The sequence below is a fragment of the Hermetia illucens genome, chromosome 1, assembly GCF_905115235.1.
Source record: "Hermetia illucens chromosome 1, iHerIll2.2.curated.20191125, whole genome shotgun sequence".
NCBI classification, from domain to species: Eukaryota; Metazoa; Arthropoda; class Insecta; order Diptera; family Stratiomyidae; genus Hermetia; species Hermetia illucens.
The window spans coordinates 162306626-162325885 of NC_051849.1; the positions used below are offsets into that span (position 1 = coordinate 162306626).

The 19260-nt window shown below is 41.7% G+C and overlaps 1 protein-coding gene across 1 annotated transcript; it reads left to right on the forward strand.

The window, feature by feature from the left end:
* The first annotated feature begins 1020 nt into the window (after nt 1-1020).
* Nucleotides 1021-18696, forward strand: LOC119647258. Its single transcript, XM_038048139.1, has 2 exons — nt 1021-1185; nt 15233-18696. The coding sequence occupies exons 1-2, from the start codon at nt 1131-1133 to the stop codon at nt 18124-18126; spliced, it is 2949 nt and encodes a 982-aa protein (XP_037904067.1). The 5' UTR covers nt 1021-1130; the 3' UTR covers nt 18127-18696.
* Nucleotides 18697-19260: the final 564 nt, after the last annotated feature.

Consider the following 19260-nt stretch of genomic DNA (forward strand, 5'->3'; position numbering starts at 1 on the left):
GAACATTCTTAAAAAATATATATATTGATTAATTTCAGAGATAATTAAGGGACCAGATTCGATTAAACCCGCAAATCTCCTTTAAACTTGAGGGGCTAATAAATATCTGATCTAGCTCATGATCCTACAGAAAGAAAGTGAGAGTTATTTACCATTCGGTCATTCATCGAATATAAACTTTATTTACATTTTCTACTATTTCTAATATAAAAGATTGTAGCTGCATATTAAGCGTTGCTGAAGAAAGTAGTAAGTTGGTTATTGCGGAATAAGACGGATATGTTATAATTTGTGGGCATATCGTGACAACGTTGATCCTAAGCTTTCATGCCGAATGAACCCTTGCTTCCTAATGTCTCGCTCACGAATTCGCCATTTGCATTGCGCGATTATGTAAAATTATCTAAGCACGTAGCAGGAGTTGTCAAATTGACAAACAAATAAGCAGTTAAATTATAGAAATTCGTTGTAAAGTGCATTGACTCTTATGGCGCAACGAAATTTCATCATATCACCCGAAACGATGCACAAAATGTAAGCGGCAAATTGACCAGGTATCAACAATCTCAAGAAAAATACTAACGGCCAATGGTCAAAACCATTTACACTCACGTTCCACTAGAGTCCATGGAGCTTGACCAATGATACGCGCAAAAGCAGGAAAAGTGAAAATTTCACGGGGCCAATATTTACCGAAACAATTCTCGAGGATCACCACGCAGAGTCTTGCCCATGCTCAATAACAGCATGGGGGTATACGCAGTCTTCTCCACAGTTATGGCCCAGTTTAAATTCGTGCACTTCCCAACGTCTTGCGCGACGGCAACGCATCGCTAAGATACTCAGATGCCCCAAGAAAAATTACGAGTACTTCGGGCGAGATAGCAGCACTCAAGAAGTTGCAAGGTGTGCAAAAGAAGAGACCATTACCTGTCGTTACATCGCGATTGTTGGGGAGAATTCGGTGGATTTACCTTGGAGCATCAACGAATTTTCAATTCATTTGACGAGAAGACCTGGAAGAGTGCGAAAGTATCTTAAATATTCGGGAAATTCAGACGCGTTCTCTGAATGGGTTGATGGACCCGAATCGATAAAAACGCGCGTTTTCTATAGTGCAGTGTCGAACCATGAGCTCGTTTGTGATTGCTACGCTGATTTTTGTGCTGTTTCATTTTTCAGAAGGTAAAGTGTTTAAAATAATCAAATTTTTGGACCATGTTGAAGGAAAATAGTGAAATCTGTACCCAGTGGTGTTTGGTCCTAGTGCGCGGATTGGTTTTGCAAAGGATGCAGAATAAATCCTAAAATTTCAAAATCTAACATCTTCTGGGCATTTCCCATTCATCAAAATTTATCAAATTCTCAAAAGAAAAACTTTTTCCGAAATCTTAATTGTTCCCATCAGGCCAACGTTTCGATTATCCTTGAAGTTGCGACGGCCGGTACCAAGTGAAGATCTCTTTGGAAATACTGAACTGAGTAAGTTAGGATATTGATATCCTATACGGACTTACTATGTAGGAAGTATCCCAGATTGCTATGTAGGAAATATTTCGTGGCCTTTAGAATGATTAGTATTTCCCGTAGTAGTAGCACTTCTTGTTCTGTGCAAATTGTTCCTTACTCATGCGCCTTCAGTTAACTTTGAAGATAAATTTGAGTATCTAACTTATTTGTTGTTACTTCAATCGGTTTGTTAAAGTTCGTAGTCAATACTAGATGTAGGACTAAGCAAATGACTTTGCCAGACCTACATTGTATTCTCAACACACCTCCAAAGAATGAGCAAACCTTGCCAAGAGAAGACCTTCCTCCGTTATCTAGCAACTTTATCCTTAACACTTGATAGATTGTAAAGTTTGGCTACCTCCTTCCGACGCTTTGACATATTTATTAACATCCACTTTTCTAAACTTTTAAACCTCTTGTTTTCGGCTAAATTCTGAATTAAACTGAGTGTTTTCAGAGCAGCTCTGCTTAGTTGGTTGCGAAATCCATTGAGAAGCTAATGTCTGCCATTGTTCGGTGAAGATGGAAGAGTGCAACATGTTTTAGAAGCAGAGAATTCTATAGCATTGTAGGTCTCAGAATAAAACGGTTGCTACGGACTGCGTTTGTTGTAGATTTCATTGGATGGGGAGAGATTATGATAAGGTTGTACAGAACAGATTTCCCCGCTGAAACCGGGTCATTATTGCGGGCCTACTGTCTGATACTTAACTGGAGTGGTCTGATGGTAGCCTCTGACTTATATCACTTACTTTGATGATTTATTGCAACATTTCTAATCCATAGGCCCCATGTATCCGATGGTTTAGCGTTAATTTGTTCATTAAAACACCAACGTATTGATTCTTGATTAGAAAGGTTGCTTTTACTTTCTGTCGTACCACTCCTTGCTTTCTCAATATGCTTACTGTAGCCCCCACTTGTTCAGCTTTTCTACCACTTTAATGAAGGCCAGATTGTTTGTTTCCGCAAATAATTCTGCAGTTAGTGTTCGGATAGAAAAGAACCTTAAGGCACCGCATAAATCAATAATAACAATGCACCTCAAACGAACTATTGTGCTCCTTTACTGGTTATAGAACCGACACAAACTTTATTATATTCCCTGACATCTAGTATTAAATATTCTCCCAAGTGCCTGAACTCACTTTCTCCAAGTGCCAGACATTGTCCCAAATCATTTCTCTAGGTTCCATCACTCTTCTCACAGAATCTGCAGAATCTAGTTTCTCCAGATGACAGTTTAGCCTGAAGCCACCGGCAGCATTCCTTTCCTTGGATCAATGAAATCGGCGTCTGCTCCTTCTGCTGTGAAGGATTTATCAGTGTACTAGGTAATCAGTTGTTATTTCAAGCCGCATATCAATGCTACACTCTCCAAATGTACTCTGTTAGTCCAACGTGATTCAAACTTCTTATCGAAGTGAAACCTCGTTGTCATGTCATCCCTTAGTATCAGTAATTCGAGGTGCCGCCTAGAAAGAATATCAATTTTACTTCGATTTGGGCAGCCTCCCGCCTCACTAGTACTTCGGGACATTCTGAAGATCGCCCTCCTTGCCTGCAGCTGTATGTGCAGATGAAGAAGAGTCAATCCTAGAAGGGCCTCTAAGGATGGTATTAGGAAAGTTCTCATGGCCCTGTTGATACATGCGCAACCCAGTCTTTGAACTTTCTGGAACTCCCTGGCTGTTGCTTTGGATTCAGTTCTGTCTACTCAGATTACTGCCCCATTGGTAATCAGTGGTCTTGCTATTACAATGTATATCCAGTGCAGCATTTTTGGGGTGCATCCCCATTTTTCCCTGCTATGCAAGTTATTAGAACCTCGTGGCTTTCCGGCATGTTTTCAACATGTGTCTTCCAGAGTAGTTTTTCGTCTAGTGTGATTCCCAAATATTTGACCGTTGCTACTCGTTTCACCTCGATACCATATAATCTAATGGCTTTCAAATAATCAAGCTTACGGTTCCTAGTAAATGGAATTATATTGGTCTCAGTTAGATCAATGCGCAGCCCCGCCTTCCTGCACCAGTTACTAGTGATTCGCAGTCGGGTTTGAGCTCTAAAAGATAGAATATCATCATATTTGACTTACAGAAAACAATGTAATCAGGGCAACCCTGTTCTCCTAGAAGTTCATCAATTCCACCTTAACGGTGATAATACCTCAAATTGCGGACAATCTTGAGTAATTTTCATGAAGAATCGGTACTTTTATTTGCCTACTCTCTAATATTCTGCCTATCCAGAAGGCTAGCGTGTTGCCTACTCCCTTGAGGAATAGGGCATCTCGTTTGTCGGTTCACGATGTGTTGTCGAACGCTCCTTCGTTTCTATGGCATCCCGTAATACATCCGTCAGCTGATGCAGAGTAGTTTCGGTTGACTACCCTGCCCCGTAAGCGTGCTGACATGGATATAGGAGATCGCATATTAGAACGTCAGTTCTAGTATGATTGTCTATGACCTTCTGCACCGTCTTAGATACGAACGATATCAGGCAGGTTGACCTGACACGTTTCGGGTAAAAGGGATCGTTTTTGCCCGCTCTCGGAATAAAGACCACTCTCGCCCTTCCCCAGCCAATTTTGCTGCCCCTTACCGCTCTTAGGAGAGATCGTAAGATGATTTCTAGGCCTCTCGGTAGTTTCAAGATTGCCACTGCCCATTGTACTCTAGCTTCCGAGCGTACCTCTTTCGCTCCCTTCCACGAAGCCCGCAAAGTGAGTTCTGAGAAGCAGATACGTCCTTTCCGCTACAACCTCGGTAAATGTCAGCCAGTAGATTTCGCATCACATTACTTACATTTACATCTTCTTCAACAAAGAATCTACATGTATTCTACCTTCAAGAGACGTTTTGTATCCGCTGAAGATTGCAAAGGTCACAACAAGGAAACCGTCTAAATAGTATAACATAAAAGGCCTAACGTATCAGGCCTTAGCACTTGGAACTACGACTCACCCCATTTCCTCAATCTAAAGTAGCCATGTCGATCCAATAAATACGCGTATATTCCTCGCAAGTGTCGCCGCAACATAATGATGGGTATAAGAAACCTACATATTCATCTACGAGCAAATACGTTAATGTTCCTGGGTAATTCGCCAGGCTAGCCAAAGTTTACCTCTGAAATAGGAATAGTATTTCTTTTTAGGGATTAAGAAGTCCTAAGTCCGCATGGGCGGATTTACGCTGAACACAATTCGTACCCGTTTTTTACGAATTATAAAAGGAAGCCTACATGACCTGCAAGCCGCTTCGTTCACGCTGCTCCCAGGGCAGAGGTGAGGCAGCGTATGAGGATTTGCCTATGCGCTGGTAAGAAACCGTAGCCGTCTTCGTCCCTCCTTTCATTTAGGAATAGTATGGTAATGACCCGACGATGAGCGCAGAATGTACACGGCGACAGCAAGTGTACTACAAAGTACAGGTATTTTACCGTAAAATGTGATTTATTTGGAGGTGATTGTATTTCCCGTCTCCTAAAAACTGCCAATGCAAGAAGATGACTACTTCTGAGCAGAGCCTCCGGGGCGAACTCGTAGAAATGAAAGAACAAATTCGATTTACTACCGCCGCCTTGGGAACGTGGAAGGGGCGAGGTCCTTTTATACACCACGCACCTATATGTGTTTGCGATTATACATAAAGGAGCGATTACCAGCTGTGATCTGTAGCCTTTGCCCTCGACGAAATTCTGTAGAAGATGACCTATTTGGACTCTAAAATTCATACGTTTGCCGGATAGATATGACATCGGTTTCTCAACTTTTTCCCACATGGACTCCACTTGCGCTCGATTTTGGGTTATACCTATAAGAATCTATACATAAAACCGTCATCTTACGCAGTTCATTGCAAGACAAAAGGCTGTTAGAGAAAAGAAGCGGGCCATTTTAGAAAAAACTGAACTAGAAGACCTAGAAGAGCTAACATTCCATTACCAAAGATTCTAAACTGTACGAAGTGTAAATGTGTGTTGGGAGAATATAGTTGAGGAGATGCTCAAATGAAGGGAAGCAGTCTTGCAATTATTTCCAGAATTGAAAGAAGTTGAATCATGGAAGGCCAATAGCGATGAAAATATGATTCTTTTGAAATATTGATCCTGCCAAAGTAGGGTTGATTGATGGGTTGGCTTTTAACGGGTAAGATTCCCACATGCACCCGTTCTAGGTGGGGCGTTACCCTTACGCCTGGTATACACGGTCAGACCAGCCTATTACCCAAGCATAATTGCCAAGAACACTCCCAGTCGCTTTTCCAAATGGAAGTAGAATACTGAAAACATTTTAGAAAATTATCTACAACAGGCTACTATCCTTGGCAAAAGATTCAAATGGCCGTTCGTAAGTGACATTATGGGATTCTGAAACTCGTTCCAATTCTAGACGCATTTGCAAGCGACCAGTTGAAAGATGTGGTGAGTTCTGGCAAATTTTACTCCCTATTGACGATAAATCTAACAGTTTGCTAACCGGAAGCTCGCCGCTTCAGGTATGAAAGGTTTTGTGGCGTTTTATGTAACAATGCTTAGGCACACAATACTTCCATTTGTACACAATTCGCAACATAAATGCATTGAGTCTATCCGACTATTCGCTTTCCAACTTTGATTTGTTAATAATAGTAGGATTTCCACCACATTTTCCAGGACTAAGCTCGGCATAATTACCGATAGTTCCATTTTAAGCTCCCAAAAATCTAGCAATATACTATTATTAATTTTTTTTTTTGAGCATTTATCGGCTGAATGATATTTTGATACCGTATACAGGACTTGGAACGATTTTTTTCAGATTTTTCAGTTGAATAACTTCCAAGAATGGGTGAACCCCCCATTCCTCCATTGTGTGACTAATGTCAAAAATAAGAACTGCGAGTACTAATCAAGACCTTCCACTTGGTACCTCACATGCCTATATTTGGCGAAAACAAATTTTACACCCATCATTTAGCAACCCACAACTTAACTTTAGAACCTAAACTTAACCATGTCATTTACTGCAGGCATTAGGGTTCACACTTCCAACATTTTCACCAAAATTTGTGTCAATCGGTCTCACCGTTTCCGAGAAAAGTGCGTGTAACAAATAGACAGACAGTGGATCGATTTAAAACCTTAAAAAGTGGATTCGGCACAGCTAATTACGGCAAACTTGAAAAATACCTAGACTAAAAGACACTTTGTGAAGCTGCTGGAACACTACCTCCCTGGACCGCAATTTGAGTCCTTCTAAAAGGGGAGGGGGACTTCATATTTGAATTATACACAACTAATTTGGTTTTAAAGTAGAAGAATTCCCGATTCCTCATTCACTTTATGACGGACCGATTGATTTTCAGACATGGAACTTTCGTTTTAGGCTAAACACCCACTTTTCCATAATGGTTTCGTCCAGGGCAGAGGCCACTCACCAGATGATGCCGCACTTCTGCTCTAGGAACAACGTAATCGAAAGTGGTTCCCAGGTATCTAGTTCAAGTCTAAGCCGACCGAAACCCAAGTAATTATTTTAAGGAATTTGGTAGTTCTGAGTCCACATCAACTGGCGGAATGAATCAAGTGGGAAGCGACTGCTGGTCTACGAGGAAAGACGAAGTGGTCAATTAATCCTTTCCACGTCTTCCAGCCATAATGGAGTGTAAGATGTCACCGTAGGGAAGTAAAGAGGAAATCCTGGCGTATTGGGCGATACCATCTTTCCAAATAAATTAAACCTCTGAGAAGAATAGCAAAATAGTTCGGGGTCGAATAAATGCGCCATTCAGCTATTACTGTCAAGAATATCGCACAAATGACGAAGAAATAATTTCGATAAACAGTGCAAATTCACAAAGTAAAAGCTATCAATGAAGGTCTCGTATTGACGGAAGAAAATTATCTTTTCTTTCACATATTTTGGAATAATAGCTCATGATGTCTTACCTTACCTCTGAGTTGACCCAAATATGTAAGCAGAGTCTCAGTGCCCCAGGTTGCAGACTAAAAAGAAAAAAATAGAAATAGATGTAAAAACGATATAAATAAATATTTAAGCATAGAAACAGGAGAAAGATACGACCATTTCCGAAAGAGAAAACAAGATTTACGAGAATATTCTTCAGCACAACAAAATAAAAACCAAACGGCATTAACCTAGGAATGAAGAAATCATCGAAATGCCAGCTCATACTGAGACTAAAAGGGTACTAGGATATAAACGCAAACAAGCTCTTGATAAAAGCCTTATCAAAAAGCCTTGCAACGAAGATGGAATTACTGCTGAAGATACATAACGATCGCATGTAATAATTTTACCCAATCGATTTGAAAACTAGAGAACAGATTGCTGTAAATATCTGAACTATAGAAAACTCTTCAAATAGTAATTAAGTCGATTAAGTATGGTCGCGGTTCAAATCTTACTGCTAGAAAAAACGTTTATATCGCGACTGGAAGCTCTTTCGAGATTAATTTGTCAGGCATTTGAACAGTCTTCTCCTCTCAAGCTCTCACAAATGGCAGCTATCGAATAGCACAGTCGAGGAGGAAGTCGTAAAAACTACCCAATGGCTGACAGAACACAGACACACGACAGCACCATGCCCAGAAGGCAAGTGTCCCAAAATGTTCATCGGGGGATGACAGACGATATGAGAATAACAAACAAAAGGGGACATATCAAAACGTATAAACCAAAAAAATTGTGGCTGCTACTCAATCGAAATGAAATACCAGAAAAACCAACCCCTTATCGACCAACCTGGCATTACATGGATAAAATGGAGAGGTTGCATCGAGTCATCATAATGGAGGACCGTAATCACTTATCGGAGCGGGAAAACGTAACTCAAAGAGCTCAAATTCTACAGATGCAATTACATACGGCAATGGACCTGACAAGAAAAGCTACAATTCGAATCATGATGGGTTAGCTGAGAAAACTTCCCTGGTTGAAATTTTGGCTGGAAAAAGCCCGCGAAGCATTAGGTATGAGGCGTACAAATGACTCTTTTAAAATACATATCAGTAACCCAACGGTCATCTAGACGTCGAATATCAAACTCCTCGGTGCTGAAGAGACTTTGGAAGTTTGCGCTAAGAGGAAATTAACAACGATGAAATCCTGAACATGAACGGATAAACATTGAACATTAACTTAAAAAAATAAAAGTGATCATAATTATAAACCGTAAAAAGAGCCAACGAATGTTCGAACATCTCCGAGCCAGCTATCAAGGATACTATTAAAATTGAATCACTCAAGAGTTGCTAAACGATTTTATATTGCCAATGGCTGTAAAGTTACTGACTTATTCAGTATAACCTTTATGGCGAACGTCTTGCTAGTGAAATAACGGAATATTGTCAGCTATGTTTCCGTTTAAGCGTAGTTAACAATCATTATGATAATACATCCGTTTAGGCTAGCCCTTGTATTATTCGCCGAACCCTAGAAGTTCTGCCTTACCAAACGATACCTCGCATTGTCTGTATCTTCTAGCGTTGATAAGAACACCTCCCCTAATAGAGGTCCCTGAAATTCAATGTTCTTACCGATAATTAACACAGTTTTTCTTCCTTTCTATCGCTTAGTATTCCAACTGGAGCTCAATTTAACTGCAGTCTATTGCAGAAAGCTAAGCAATCTACAGCCTTATACGAGGGCGGTCCGATAAGTACTTAGCCTCTCCGCCCGATGGCGCTACTATCGCAAGAAGTATTTACTGTCGTGTAGAACATTCTCGTAGACGGCTACTGTCAAAATTTTAGTCGAATAGGACTTGTAGTTTTGTTTTTAGCGCGTGTAGAAGCGGGCGTGCGGGCGAATTTTAGAAAAATGGAAAAAGAACAATATCGGTCGGTGATTCGATTCTTGTTTTTGGAAGGGAAATCGCGCAGCGAAATCAAAGAACGCTTGGATGCTGTGTACGGTGACGCTTCTCCTTCGATGGCGACCGTCAAAAATTGGTTTAATGAATTTCAACATGGTCGCACGTCAGTTTTTGATGAGCACGCCCCGGTGCCCCGAAAACGGCTACTGCGGAGAAGAACGTTACAAAAATCCATGACCTTGTATTGGCAGACCGCCGATTGAAGGTACGCGAGATAGCCTAGACAGTAAGCATCTCAAAAGACCGCGTGGGTCATATCCTGCACGAAATTTTGGGCATGAGAAAGCTGTCGGCGAGGTGGCTGCCGCGTTTGCTCACTCCGGACAACAAGCGCAACCGTGAAACCACTTCAGAGCAGTGTTTGACGCTGTTTAAGCGCAATTCGAAGGAGTTTCTTCGTCGTTTCGTGACCGTCGACGAGACATGGATCCACTGGTACACTCCAGAGACCAAGGAACAGTCGAAACAGTGGACTTTACCCGGCAAACGTGCTCCCAAAAAGGCAAAGACTGTGCAATCGGCAGGAAAGGTGATGGCCGCCGTTTTCTGGGATTCACAAGGTGTGATCTACATCGACTACCTGGAGAAGGACAAAATGATCACAGGGCTGTACTATGCCGAATTATTGAGCCGATTTGACGCCGAATTGCGGAAAAAACGGCCGCATTTGGTGAAGAAAAAAGTGCTCTTCCACCACGATAACGCACCGGCTCACACTTCCGCCGTCGCCACGGCCAAATTGGTCGAATTGGGCTACGAACTGCTGCCCCATCCACCGTATTCCCTAGATTTGGCCCCGTGCGACTATTATTTATTTCCTAACTTGAAAAAGTCACTCGCCGGGCAGAAATTTGAGTCGAATGAGGAGGTTATAGCCGCCACGGAAGCCCACTTTGCAGACCTCGAGAAAACGTATTTTTCAGACGGGTTAAAGAAGTTGGAGCATCGCTGGGAGAAGTGTATCGAGTTAAAAGGAGACTATGTCGAGAAATAAATCGCCACTTTTCAAAAATTTTCGTTTTTTTTTTGGTAGGCTAAGTACTTATCGGACCGCCCTCGTATAAGGTTGTGATACTAAGTTCTTCGGGTCTTTAGTAATTTGGGATTTGATATCCTTTATAATTATATTCAGGACAGAACTGGCGAATAAAACCTCAGGCCAAAACCCGGCCGAAACTAAATTTTGTTTAGGAATTAGGGGAGTCTTGAGCCCGACAAGCCCGACGGTTTTGTCCTGAATTCATACACATGTCGTGCTTTTGAATTTATATAAGAGAGCAAAAACAACCTTGTGGCCACTTTGGTTACGCTGCTACCAAAGCAGAAGTGAGACAGTGCCTGATGAATTGCCTCTGCCCTGGACGAAGCCACAAGTCAATTTTTTCCAAGTGGGGGGTTGCCCAAGACTCAAGGGTTCGTGGACCACAACGGTGGTAGTTAGTTGCTTCCCAACTGGTCTGGTCTCCCTCAATTGCTAAACAAAAAAAAAACTAAGTCAGTAGCTGCAAAAAAAACGACAAGTGTCACTACGATCAATGCAAAGATGTTGTGTGTGTGAAGTCTTGTGTTTGACGAGAGGGGGAGCATAGCATCTGAGCACTCAGATAGTAGTGTCCCATTATACTCGATATCTCAGATATGTTTATTTATTACAGAATTTCTGTTAGCATCTAACAGGAAAAGTTTGATGTGTCTCGCAGCATTTAGGCTTTGCCAACGTAGAGGACTTCCGTTAATTCCGCCACGCATTCTCTGGGACGACGGAGCGTGATGGAGCGATGGTGTAGATCAGGACGCCAGACAGCTTTTAGGGATATTGAATTGGTGGACCTCGGGGCAAAACCGGGATGTCTGGAGTTTCTTTTTAAGGCAGGCCTAGATCGGATACCGGTTGTTGCGCCGTTGATGATGATGATGATTACTCTGGGATTTCTCAGTGTTCTCTACTTTTCAGAATAACTTCATATTTTCTACCAAACAGATGTATGGGGACCCGGGAATTGGAAGGTATTGTAAGGATTCAGGCCTTCCATTAACTCTTCCAATACTATGTGGCCCTACGTCCGTTCTTTCTCGACAAATTTAAACAAATTAGTTTTTGAGCTTCTTTCATTTCACTCCTTTGAATGATTATATCTAAGGGCTACAAATTGAGTAATCTATTTAGAGCTGCCCCAGATATTAGGCTCATGGTAATACCCAAGCACACAGTTCTTTGCAGAGCGGCTAGTTTACAGTAAAAACTTTTGTCTCACCTTAGCCCACCACACTATGGATGCATAAACGAACTTCCACGTAATGATGGAAACTTATTTCCACATTACCATATGAGGCCTAAGTCCCCAAGTCGAGGCAAAGGTCCGTCTGCACAGCCTATAGGCTGTGAGAGCTCGTTTCACCTTTATTTCTACATGGAGCATTTTATTTGGAGTGACTCCCAGATAATTTTCTTCTTCGGAGAGTTGAAGTGTTGCACCCCGTCATCTCTGGGGGGTAAAGTCCATCCAATTTTCCCTTCTTTTTAAAATAATATAATTGTGGTTTTATTTGAATTTACTGAAAGTCCATGCGTGAAGCACCATCTGTCAATCAAATTAACGCCTCGTGCTATATGATTATTCTGTTATGTACCGGTCGACACACAGTTCAGCCCATAGCAAACTTTGCGTTTGCATGGATCCACTTAATTGAAGTATCATTGACACAATGCCCTCTGCGCGTCCAGGAACACCCTTATCGCGTACTCACCTTCCAGAGTTACTTTCTCTATCTTGGAAACCGAAGAATCAAGAGCAAATTCACAGGACTTTCCTCGTTGGTAAGCATGTTGATTTTCATTTAGTGGGTTCAATCTAAGCGCTTTTCGCGAATGTTCCTGCAAGCATTTCGGCAAGAATGAGGTCAAACTGATCTGTGTGAAGTTCTTTGCGTTTTAATAGTCATCTTTCCCAGGCTTCGGTATGAAGACTATGTTAACCTTCCGTTAAGAGGTAGATGTGTAGCCCGAACCAAGGCATGCTAGAAAAATATTTCTTAGCAGCCGCTCTAAGTGCTCTATATCTCCTTTAGCATTGCTGGGTAGATATCATACATGCCAGGTGCTTTGAAGTGTTTAAAGGACAGTATGACAGCTCTTGCTTTGCCATTGCAGTCATGGGACCAGTCGAAGTGATGGAATCAAATAGCTTCCCTCCTCTGGGATTTCATTTTCTACTGCCCAACAAATATGTTGAACGTTCGCATCGCAGCACATTAAGAGTTAGAGACCACTTGATCCGGCGTATGCTACCAGCTGCCTTAGCTCTTGCGTAAGTGAAATACACAAATAATCATAGAGAAAGTATGCATAGGCAACTATGATGTTTCTTCTCTCGCCCTTAATCAGGTATTGCAAGATGACTGCATCTAGGTACTGGGAACAAAACGTTCTCAGCATGGTCGCCCCAACCGTCTTGACATCAGGACACAGGTTCTCGGTCTTATGCATCTTTCATATTAAAAGATCCCAGCCCTTAACTGATTTTATTAATTCCAACCCATGAGTCTTGTACCAGAAAAATATAAGGCGATCCTGAAGCTTTGTCACCCTCGCTGCCAGCAGATAGGAGGATGCTTTGGCATGTTGTAGATTATTTTGACCAGCATTTATATTTGTTGACAACAACTTATACTAATGTGAAATGAAAAACAATTAGAAGCGTATGTCATGGCCGGTGTGTGACCATGTTTAACCCAAATCGAACCGCCGGAAACTCAATCTCCTCATGTTTGATTTCTTTGAGAATTATCGAATTTGGAGGTGCAGCAGTGCCCAGATTCCCATCCATAAAGAGTCTCATCTCATCACACAGAACGTTTTTCTATTTTACACTTAACACCTTCACTGGTTTGCGGAGTCCAGTTTGCGTAGATCCGATTACACAAACTGACATCAAGTTCCGTTCCGTCTCTATATTCTCTTTTTTCCGCATATTAAGTAAATGGTGTAGAAGAAGTTATTAACAGGTAAGATTTACTCTGTAGTCCCTTTGCCAGTACGGGCCACACGTGCAAATCCATTGTGGGAAAGCGTATCAAATTTGCTCTATTATATTTTATGTGAGTTCTTCGCTCTCATATATGATATGATTGAATTTCAATCTATCAAGGAAAAAGTGAAGCACGATATGGTGACTATCCCTGAGCACATTCAAACTCTTTTGATCTACTTCGAACACCAAGCTGGAACCCTCCATTTTTGTAGATTTGTCCTTCCTGTTATTCATAAACTTGTAGCGGCACATCGGAGACAAGAACCACATACTGCATTGCCGACGGTGGGAACACCTCCGCCTACGCACTGAACTGGCGCCAACACAGCTGGTAATCTCGACGTGATTTGAACACACAACCTTCTGATGTGTCCGAAGTCCATGCCTGTTCACCTAGCAAGCGAATACATCCCCCTGCTTTCTTTCGAGGGCCAGGTATCCAAAATCCGACATGTTCTGTCCTGCGCAACTTGATATTCACAATAATAAACATAAGCCGACTACCAAAACTCAAAGCTGGGATTACCAGCTGGAGCCCCCTTAAGGTAGCCACATCAGTGCACTCCAAATGAAGCCACCCATCACGAGAACCTTGATTGTTACAACTTGGCTTCGTTCCAGACTCCAATATTTTTTTGTCCAGGCACCTTCGGGGGATGGTAAATTGTCGCTCTGACATTCGGCCAGCTGAATTTTCCTTCTGCCAAGCCTTCCTCTTCCGCTTACGGATAGATTTGGGCTGTAATACCGCCGCGGTAGCGTACTTTCCATTCTGGCTGGCTGCCCCGTAGGCACTAAATGTAAACTTTCCATTGAGTTGGAAGACATGCCTTCTACAGATTTCTCCATATGAGGACATGAATTTGGGGAGTTCAAATCCATAGCTTCCATATTTATGTTTTTGAACACCCTCATTGTAGTAGTATGCTACTGCAAGCTCCCCTACTACGCCCACTTGATGTCCAAGAGAGAGAGAGAGCAATACAATTACTATAAATGAAGCAGACCTGTTCCCTAAGAATCTTTGAGCTTTCTAATATTAAAGATTTTCTTGAGCAAGAACAGAAGCAAACGAATAGAAATTTTACTTAATTCCGCATGGAACACTGCGCTTATTATCTGCTGGATACATCCCCAATTGCCGTTCTACTGTCCAACATTCGAACCTGCAGACTAATTGACAATGTCGAATCACATGACATATTATTGACACCCGGCTGAAAATACAATCCCGTAGCACAGTAATCGCCGAAAAATGGCAGGATTCATACCAAAGTGGTCCTAAAGCCGAACAATCTACAATGATCAGTTTCCCAGTCCTTTCCAGAATCCCGTGACTTTTTTAAAGGGCCACCACTATTAGTTTTCATTGCCTTCCGCTCAAACTATGCAATGAAATTATCAGAAGCCATAACTATTTTTTCAACGGGGTTTGATAGCGAGATTAGCGGTCTGTTTCCTCCTCCGTATGCTCTTGACTGCCTCCGGCAGTGGGTTTCAGAATTGAACCCTACGGTTATGGCATCAAATCAATCCGAATTTTAGGCAAGTTTTTAAGGGGAAATCGCTGCCGGGATTCTTTAATGGGTTTCCTCTTTTTCCCACATACCTTCCCGATCCCTCTCCCTCCGGTGGTAAGGTTCAAAATTCAAACTTTACCATGATGTTATGAAAAAAAAAACAATTTGAATTGCCATTACTTTTTAAGGAAGGATGACTCTTCCTTGTTGTGATTTCCCTTGCCTTGATTAAAAAAGCAACTTTTTTGCGGAAAATATTAACTTTACACTTTGTTTACTTTTCCAGGGAAACCATGTCCGGAAGAGACACGTCAACATACAAGCAGATGTGATACCTACTTCCGCTGCGTAGTTCTACCGACTAATTCACATGTTTGGGTTCCAACAAAATGTGAACGAGGTCTCATCTACGAGCCAAACTTGCGCCTCTGCGTGCTACCAGGAGACGATTGGGAATGTACTTTAGGCGACACGGCACCATCCAAACCTGACGAGAACAACATCTATGGCATCAACTTGTTAAAAAATCATCTTAATCAACAAAATCTTGAAGAATATAATAAACAAACAGTGCAGTTAGTGGAAGAATCAAAAGTTAGTGATAATAGTGAAGAAGGTGATTATATTGAAGTGAACAATGTAGTCGCCGTGAAAAATAACATAAGTGCTAGCTTCGCGAGTGACAAGCAGAATATAGAAGATAGTTTCGAATCTAGTGGCGACGGAGATCCAAATGAAACAGTGGAGTTGAAAGACGGTGGCCTTGAAGTATCAGAAAAATCGAAAGTCGATCCTAAACTGGCAGCTCATTTGCAACGACTGTCTCAGTTAATAGATGGGTTAAAGCAGAAATACCAGAATAAACCTGACGAAGCTGCCGATTTGCGTCCTGATCAGCTCAATGCGTTTCTGGCGCATTATAATATTCGGTCGCAGTTTGACGCCTTAAATCCTTCTTTGTTCGATAAACGGCCAGTGCCCCATGATGGTCGAATAGAGCCTGATGTTTTACATCAAATTTTGAGAAAACAACAACAACTTCAAGCCCATCCTCCTAATATTTCGATCGCCCTTCCTTCACTCAGCAATAAATATGTTCAGGTTCAAAATATTCAACCTCCCCAGCAATATAATAATAAGATTCTCTTACATAATTCTGTGCCTGAAAAACAATATCGCAAACCAGATGGATATTCAACGTCTCAGATAGTCGTCAATAAACCAGAAGGATCTGTTGTTTTTAGCATTCCACCAAATGACAAATACCAACCACGTCCAAGACCCCAGGAAGACGACGAACCTCGAATTTCTGAGGAAACTCTAAAAACTGTACTCGAACTATCAAAACAGATGCTCGCAAATCAGAACATACGCCAGGTTTTCCCAAACAATGGAGTCTTCTCACAAATGTTGCAGCCAATGTATGTACCAGTTCCATTGATTAATCCTCATCCAAATAATGCATATCCGAACAAATACCTTCCACAAACTGCCTACGACAACCAAGACAAATATCAGAAAATATCTTCATCAACATACTCAAAACCAGAGCATAAGAGAAAGCCACCTGTTTCGATCATTCAAAACAATGTACCAGTCACTATCGCTACGGGTAGCGAAAGTGGGATGATACCCAGGCCTATTTTCTCTGGATCATCAGTAGGATCCAATAATGAGGATACTAACTCATTTTACCAAAGTCAGAGCAATGATAGAGTAGACAGCTACGGGAATAAAGTGTATAATGACTACGAAAATGAGCATAATTCAGAGCGGGATCCACCCCATTCTTATCAGGTTGGGAACAGCATAAACTCGCAAAATTCAATATATTCAACAACCTTGCATCCCCCACTTAATTATGACCTTGCAACTCCGCCAGCCCAAAATACTGGAAACTCTCATTTCGGTACCTCAAATGCAAATCACATGTATGACACACAACCGCCGCAACCTCCACCTGCACTACCTCTCCCGTATCCCAGTGACCTCAATATTATTCAAGAGATGCCGAAACCGATGCTCCAACAGTCAATAATGCAACTACTCTCACAACGTCCACTTTATACACGACCTTCGGTAGCGAATACTCCCAGACCCCCAGCTCTTCAGCCCTCCGACCAATCCCCTTACAACACTTTCAACTCTATGCCATCACCACCCCAACTACGTCCCATCAATCCAGCTTCTGTTAACATTCGCCCAAATAGCATTCAAAGCAGTGGAAGTGGTGCGAGTATGACGGGCCCCAACTCAGATAACAACGTTTTACCAGATTCACCGGAATCTCATTTCAGTTACAATCAGAACAGTGTCAACAACCAGATCGTGAGCGATCTCTTAGCATCGAATTTAGACCAGAGCAATGCTGACGATAAGACTCACCTGGTGAATTTGGGCGGCAATTTTATAAGTTATGATGTGTATAAAAATCAGATTCTTCCGGCCTTAGGTGCATCTGGAGCAGCTCCAGTGGATCATAAGGTTGAAATTATCACGTGCGCTACGGGGGTGCGTCAACCGAACACGACAGATTGTTCCAAGTACTTTGTGTGCAGCAAGAAAGATGGGAAGGTGCTATCTTACTCGTGTCCACCGTATACCGGCTTCAATGCCCAAACTCATATATGTGACGCCAAGACCTACGCCTTTTGCAATCCTCAAGCACTTTACAGCCGTTTTACTGTGTCCGAGAACCGCAAAATACAAATGGATGCCCTCCAAGCGCTCGAGGAGGCTAAGAAAGTTCGCGATGAAGCCATTCAAGCTCAAAACCTAGCAAACCTCATTCGTCTTGAAACACAGAAGATTATCGATAATACTACTATCCCACAACACCAGGGATTGCAGAATCCTGTGATACTCTCGAACTATCTTGGAAGTCTGCCGCAGCAACCACCTTCCTTGGAAAATAGCCTAGCAGCCATGGCGCTGACTCAGACGACTCCGAAATCTCCTACGTTAACGTCCGTTAACACAGTCACTACCCAAAAACGACGTCGTTTCCGGTGCTCTGATGGTGGCAAAGTGCCTGATCCTCAATCCGTACTGAAGTACTATGTTTGCTTCAAGGCGAGTGATGGCAAAATGAAACGCAGGAAGATGGAATGCTCAGCAGGACTCATGTTTTGCGCGAAAACTTTGCTTTGCACGCTGCCCCGAAAATGCAATGCGCAGTAAAGTGTAATATGGATGCATAGTGATAGTAGCCAAATATTTCGTGATCGGGATGAGAAAGGTTCAAATTCTTTCTAAAGTTTTAGATACTTTTGCCAGAAAAGGCGTTCTAAAATCTTTTTACGTCATAGCCATAAGCCTCGCCGTTGGAAACATACTCAAGCCTGTATTTGATAAGTTTGAAAATCATCCCCGACTTTCTCCTGGCCTGTCTCATGAAATATTCGAAAGATACAATATAATGCCCCCGTTCCTAGTAGTTCCTGATTAATTATCGAAAGGGTCATGTGTATAACGTGAACTCTTAACTATGGAGTGAAACTCTTCACCTCCCTAAAAGAGGATAATTGATAATTGCGCTTCATAGTGCGCAATGCAGAACAATGCTCGAGTAGTCATTCCATGTACACGTAAGAGATGTATATTATTTATTATTTATACACTTAATAGTGCTTGCCTTATCATAAAATCTAATTTTAACACGAAATGTAAATTAAAGTGTGTTCCTCTTGCCTGATAAAAGATAATCACTGATGATAGTGTGGAATGTATTTGAATTTAAGTAAGCGAAAACTTAGCCTTAGTCATTGTTGTTAGATTTGTAATAAATTATTTTTTATATTTTGTTTTCTTTTCTTACAAACAAATGTATTTTTCTCTACCAAACATTCGGCAGAGCGATGACGATCGATCTGATGTGGGTGGTAAGTAGTCTAGATTTGATTTACTTATTAGATACTTCGGACTCTAGGCTGTTTCCGAATAATATTTAAAGGTATTCAACACTATTTGAGAATGTGGTGATAATTATTATAGACCACAAAATTTTAATTTAAACTGTAGTAGCAGCCATTTCTAGAAATGGAAATCCTCGGGAAAATGCATACCTTGCTTGCAATAAAGCGAGAAAAGTGAAGATTCAAATCATCTGATATTTCGGATTTCTTCATTGAAGCATGTAAGTTCAGGTATCAGCAGTCACCGGCAGAGACCACCTTGATGTGGAAAGGAAGCCGGTAATAGTTTACCACTAAACTGCAGTACCCGTTGTTTTGGAGCATACATCTGCTCAGCTATAAGCAGCATTTCTTCCTTTTCCTCCTATCTAGTATCTTCAGTACCTTCATTATTTCAAAT